This window comes from Cyprinodon variegatus, unplaced genomic scaffold, assembly GCF_000732505.1.
Source record: "Cyprinodon variegatus isolate N-32 unplaced genomic scaffold, C_variegatus-1.0 Scaffold892, whole genome shotgun sequence".
In the NCBI taxonomy this organism is placed as follows: Eukaryota; Metazoa; Chordata; class Actinopteri; order Cyprinodontiformes; family Cyprinodontidae; genus Cyprinodon; species Cyprinodon variegatus.
This window is the reverse complement of record NW_015151345.1, coordinates 84,251-90,823: the sequence shown is the minus strand read 5'-3', so window position 1 is coordinate 90,823 and position 6,573 is coordinate 84,251. Positions and strand designations below refer to the sequence as shown.

Genomic DNA, 6,573 nt, shown 5'->3' with positions numbered 1-6,573 from the left:
GGATACTACATGTTGCTACATATCAGTGCATGCTACATGTCGCTACATATCAGTGCATGCTACATGTTGCTACATATCAGTGGATACTACATGTTGCTACATATCAGTGCATGCTACATGTCGCTACATATCAGTGCATGCTACATGTTGCTACATATCAGTGGATACTACATGTTGCTACATATCAGTGCATGCTACATGTCGCTACATATCAGTGCATGCTACATGTTGCTACATATCATTGCATGATACATGTCGCTACATATCAGTGGACACTTACATGTAGCATGCACTGATCTGTAGCTGCATGCTACATGTCGCTACAGATCAGTGCATGCTACGTGTCGCTACATATCAGTGGATACTTACATGTAGCATGCACTGATAAGTAGCTGCATGCTACATGTAGGATGCTGATGTATTTTAATTTTGATATATGTATTTCTTTTTATCTATGAGCTGGAAATTACACCAGATTGGATTTTATGAATCTGGTCACCTTACTGTATGTAGCTTTATGTGCCAGTATATGTCTTTATCTTAATAGTACATATAGTATTACGACAAAGCTAAATGTGGTGTTAAAATAAAAACAGAATTGAAATCTATTTGATTATCAGGAAAGGTGTCGGTATGGGTGTCTGATTTAGTTTTTAGGAGGAGGTGAGGGCAGGAAGCAGGCTGTCGGACGGCTGTTTATTCATTTCACTCCCTCACCTCTTAGGCTCTGACTTAAAGTTTGTACATGTGGCTTAAAATGTGTTGCTAGCCAACAGCTTAGATGAGCTTTTACTCTTAAGAACAAATCTCAAATTGACCTCATTAATCAAATAATAGTAAGAACTTCCTCTGTATCAGATGTTTCAGAGAACCCTCCCTGGTTCTGTGTTACCTGCAGATTGCACCATGGTATGAAATGGGTCTATAATTCATCGTGTTGCCTCCTGTATCCTAATAAAGCTCCACACCACAGCACCAACCCAGCTCCATTCCCCCTCCCATACCACTGACTTGGTCCCACAGAGCCTCAGGAAGTCCCCCATGGTTCTGGGAGGCAGTGGACTGGGCCGCAGGCAGAAAGGAGCCCAGCTTTTCTTGGCACTGACTGCTCAACCAGAGGGAGTGGTTTTCCTCCAGATTTCTCAGCCCCGACAGGCAACGCAGGGTTTTCATGTACTCCCTAACTCCCCGAGTCATTATGCCACCACACACTCAGATGCTTTAAACAAAAACCTGCTGCTGTCTGGTCAGATAGAGATACATTGATCCTTTAGGTTTGCCTGAACTTTCTCTAGCCAGTTTGTTTCCACTAAAGCCTGGTTTATGTTCAGAAACAACAGACACTCTGCTGCACCTCTCCAAAATTGTAGGTGACTGGAGGCCTCTGATTGGTCAGTTCTACATCCGCTTTACACTATGCGTATTTCCTGTTTGGTACCAAGAATGGCAGAATCTCTCGCTGTAGTTCCGTCTATAATGCCTGGCACACCTCGGACACTTGCGACGGTCTGTTGGTTTGCACCCAAAGCCAAAACACGCACTGCCACGGCCAGTCTTTAGGGAACACTCACGGGTGAACTGTGTGTCGTCCGGTGTTGGATGAGGGGTTGTAGACGGCGAACAAAACTCGTCAAACTGAAACAGAGACACCCACAACCCTAACTAGTTCCTGATTTGCCCTCTTGCATTGAGGCGTGGAATAACATAGCGCAGACCACGCTTCAGCATTGGGCATAAATCAAAACTATCTACATCATACCTGCGACAGCGACATGCTAATTGCGACACACTTCTGAGGAAAGCTACACGGCCCTTAACAGTATTGCATTAAAGCAATGCCTTCAATGCGGTAAAGAAGACCTGCTGAAGCTGAAAGCAGGCATGATCGGGGCCCCGGGGACCAGCAGGGGGGCAGATCTGTGCTCTGGGTAGATCAATGATGGAACCCAGGAGGGGCTGCCGGTCAGAACGCAGAATCCATGAGGATTACTGAGGTCTATCAGTCAGAAGCTCAAATTATAATAATTTACCATCAAATAGGCCCTTTGAAGGAAGGGAAAATAGGATGACTAGCATCCATCAGGAATAAAATCAACCTTTCGGAACGTCCACAACAAACCAAACCTGTTTAGGACGGTTCCTAAACTGAGCAGATCATTCCTCAGCAGCTTCAGAGGAGCGACTGGCTGAAACTGGTCAGAGACCGAAGGTAGTAAGGTCATGACCAGAATGTTCTGCATAGAAGGACCTGAACGAGGGCTGAAGCCGGTGTTCAGTCAGACCAGCATACCCATAGTCAATACACATGAGCAAGACGCCAGATTTGAGTTTATCCCTTTAGTCTTGTATGAAACATAGACGTTTAACCACCTCAATATAAGGTCAGATCACCATACGCTTCGAAAGGTTTCTTTTGTACACGACTAAAGGGATGCACACCCATTGAGGTGGTTAAAAGTCTATTTTTGATACAAGACTTAAGGGATAAACTAATGAGCTGCATGTTGGTCCATTACGGTTGGACGGTCTGGTTGGTCTGATCTGAAAAGGAGAAATGGCTCCTGACCCCACCAGTCTGTAAGCAGTCCAAGATGAGCTGCAGCTTTTGTTTAGTCTACGTTCTGCAGAAATAACAGAGACCATAGAGACGCTGCTGTGACCCATCAGAACCAGCGGCGCTCAGGCCAGTGTCTTCAACTCCATAGGGAGCGGTTTCAGGTTCAAATCTGACTGTTCTACGCTTCTCTCTCCAGGTCTCTGACGGACCAGGAATGCCCGCCTGAGGCGCAGCGCCGACGACAACGTTCCTTCGTTCCGCGTTGCGCTCAGCCTCCTCATTATGAACCACACCCCCAGCCCCCACCTGTCTGACGGCGGCAAGTCGGCCGGAGGCAGCCTCCTCTGCAGCATGGGTCTGGGGTCAGACAGAGGGGTCCGCTCTCCGGACAGCCTGGCTCACACTCCCAGCCCCACAACGCCCAGCTCCAGCCCCCCGCTGCTGCTGTCCCCTGGACTGGGAGGCCTCGGCCTGGGTTCTCTGGGAGAGGCAGCAGGGGGGGACTGGGAAACCAGAGAGGAGCTGAGGCTCAGGGAGCTGGAGGAAGCTCGGGCCAGGGCAGCGCAGATGGAGAAGACCATGAGGTGGTGGTCCGACTGTACGGCCAACTGGAGGGAGAAATGGAGTAAGGTGGGTGGAGACAGCCTGTTGGTAGAAGCCATCCTGACGGATATCAGGCCTTCAGCTGACTGCTGGTCTTTGACAGGTCCGTGCTGAGCGGAACCGAGCCCGGGACGAGATCCGGCAGCTGAGGCAGCGGCTGGACATCCTGACCAAGGAGCTCACCGGGGTCCGGAGGGAGCGGCAGGAGCTCGCCGCCGAGAACGAGGCACTGCGACAGGAGACCCTGTGCCTCCGGGGAGACGGAGCAGCTCCCCCTGCTGAGAGGACGCCCTCCGACCCTTTGTCGCCCCACCATCACAGTGCCTCCTCTGCGCCCCCCTCCTCCCCTGCGTCTCCCCTCGCTTCCTCTGAGGTCGTAGCTGACTCTAAGCCAGAGGAGGGGTCCCCAGGATCCCCGGAAGCAGAACCAGTGAGGGACGTTGACCTGGACGGACAGAAGATGGGTCAGCAGAAGGTAAGAAGACCAGTTTGTTTTTCCTTCTATTAACATTTTCTATGTTCAGTTGAATATTTCCTCCTGTTTATTTTCTGTGAAACTGTCTAAAATTAAAGTTGCTCAACAGCAGATGCGGCAGACTGGGTTTGGAGCTCAACACCCATCTGGAGGTTCCTGTTGCTCTTCTATGTTCCCAAACAAGTGACCCGTGTTTTACCCGTTGTGTAGGGTCAGGCTTAGGGTCAGATTCAGGGTCAGGCTTAGGGTCAGATTCAGGTTTAGATCCAGGGTCAGGCTTAGGGCCAAATTCAGGTTTAGATTTAGGGTCAGGCTTAGGGTCAGATTCAGGTTTAGAGTTAGGGTCAGATATAGGTTTAGATCCAGGGTCAGATTCAGGTTTAGATCCAGGGTCAGGCTTAGGGTCAGATCCAGGGTCAGATTCATGTTTAGATTCAGGTTCAGGCTTAGGGTCAGATTCAGGTTTAGAGTTAGGATCAGGCTTAGGGTCAGATTCAGGTTTAGAGTTAGGGTTAGATTCAGGGTCAGATTCAGGTTTAGATTTAGGGTCAGATTCAGGGTCAGATTCATGTTTAGATTCAGGGTCAGGCTTAGGGTCAGATTCATGTTTAGATTCAGGATCAGGCTTAGGGTCAGATTCAGGTTTAGAGTTAGGGTTAGATTCAGGGTCAGATTAAGGTTTAGATTTAGGGTCAGATTCAGGGTCAGATTCATGTTTAGATTCAGGGTCAGGCTTAGGGTCAGATTCATGTTTAGATTCAGGGTCAGGTTTAGGGTCAGATTCATAGTTAGATTCAGGATCAGGCTTAGGGTCAGATTCAGGTTTAGAGTTAGGGTTAAATTCAGGGTCAGATTCAGGTTTAGATTTAGGGTCAGATTCATGTTTAGATTCAGGGTCAGGCTTAGGGTCAGATTCANAGGGTCAGATTCATGTTTAGATTCAGGGTCAGGCTTAGGGTCAGATTCAGGTTTAGAGTTAGGGTCAGATGTATCCTGTAAGGCTGTAAATAAAAGATGAAAATGAATGGAAGTCGATGCACGGTCCTCCCTAAGCATTTCAATCCCAGACCTGTTTTCTCTTGGCTGAGATTCTTTTTTGCGTCGTCTTTGTGTTCTTTAGCAGCAGTTTGTTTGAGGTTGTTTTCCAACATCCTGTTCCTGTCAGATTCAATGTTTCTGTGTTTAAAGCAAGGCCTTTAGTTGGTGTTTATGCAAACCCCCAGTTTATTGGTGCAGTGTTTGTGGAAAGATGGAAATACGTTTGTGTTTTCATCATTTAGTCAGTGTTTGCAGCAGCAAACAGGCAGCAACACCTCACCACCATCTTCCGACTGTAGTGAGGTGTTGCTCAAACTCAGCCCAGCATCATTTCCTTCCTCCATCCATTGTTCTTGTTTCCAGGTCCATACAGAGTGCTTCCATGCATGTGGTACAGCAGTTTGCTTCTCACCTGCACCTTCTGGTGGTTACAGCCTAGAGGAGCACCAGTTTTTGTGGAGCTGAGTTATGCTGTGTTTACACCGGACGCAGCTGGCGCGACAGAAGCAGCGAGTTTCCATGCCAAGTCAATGGTTGACGCGCGTCAAGGCGCAGCAAAAGGTCCCACGGCGCGTTTTGAGCAGCTGAAGCAGCGCATCGGGCGCGTTTAAGTATCTGACGCACCGCAAACGCGCTGCTGCTCGAGATGGAAAAATTTAATTTTTGCTGCTCGACGCGCCGCGTCAACCAATCAGAAAAGCTTATCTGGGAGCTGGCAGGGAGAGAGACACAGCACTGATGATCAGAGCGCTATGACCACTCCTCTTAAACAGTTTATTGACGCCTAAATTAACTTAAAATGCAGAAATCTGCCGGCAGAATATGTAAGGATGGTGAAGCTCCGCCCAACGCGCGTCAGACACACTTTTGCACCGCGTAGCCAGAGCAGCAAAGCTGCTTCAGCCGTTCGTCAGAACTAACTGGTACAAGCAGCAAAAATGAAGCTGCAGACGCGATTTTGCTGCTTTTGCTGCGTCTGGTGTGAACGTAGCATTAGAGGTTTGCAGGCTGCAGAAATTCAGCCAGCTTTACTTGAGGTCTTCACATGATCCCCATACTGCCCCAGTCCCCAAGCACCGTCCCCCAAGTTAACCTGCAGAAATCAGACAATCTTCAGAGTTAATCTATCACACTGCCTGTTGATGCTGCCATGTGAGCCCTTTATTTACTAAAAGACAGCAGCCCCAGATCAGGCTGTGAGTAACCTGGGATAGGGCAGGGAAATAAATAATAATAATAATTGCACTGGAAAAACGACCTAGAAATAAGTAAAAATTTCCTAAATTAAGTGTATTTACCTGTAATTTGAGTAGGTAAATGAGATAGTTTGCCAATGGAATGAGTAGTTTTACTCATAATAAGATAATTATGCAATTGAAATAAGATAATGCAATTATGTTAACTTATTTTAAGTTTAAATTTTCTTGTTCCAATGGAAATATTTCTCTTCTATCTCCTCAAGAACAAATGCACTTATTTTAAGAAAAAATGACTTATCTAGATTTATATTTTTCCAGTGTGAACATTGTTGATCTCTCATTGGAGAAATTCCCTCTCTGCATTTAACCCCTCCCCTTGGGGAGCAGTGGGCTGCCATTGTGCGGCGCCTGGGGAGCAGTGTGGGGTTAAGGGTCTTGCTCAGCAACCCAGAGTGGAGGATGTGGGGATCAAACCATGTACTTGCCTCCCTCTTAGAACATAAGTGCCCTGCTCTAACCACTAGGCCAACACTCCCACTTATTTGTATTTGCCATATAGTCGCAATTTAACTAAACGAAATTTTCAAATCGCAGAGGCAATCAATTTTGATCATATTAGATTTAAAGAGTAAATCGCTAAATTAAAAGTTTTCTATCTTAGGAAAACCAGCTGATTGCATCGGCTCATTGACTCTTCAGCA

The 6,573-nt window shown here is 47.3% G+C and overlaps 1 protein-coding gene across 1 annotated transcript in view; it reads left to right on the top strand.

Moving 5' to 3' along the window:
• The window catches only part of ccdc102a (coiled-coil domain containing 102A), a 28,851-nt gene that overhangs the window by 9,605 nt on the left and 12,673 nt on the right, over positions 1–6,573 (top strand). The window contains exons 2-3 of the mRNA XM_015397851.1: positions 2,754–3,187; positions 3,264–3,635. Coding sequence (XP_015253337.1) covers positions 2,840–3,187; positions 3,264–3,635 — 720 coding nt within the window. The 5' untranslated portion in view covers positions 2,754–2,839. The remainder of the gene's footprint in view (positions 1–2,753; positions 3,188–3,263; positions 3,636–6,573) is intronic.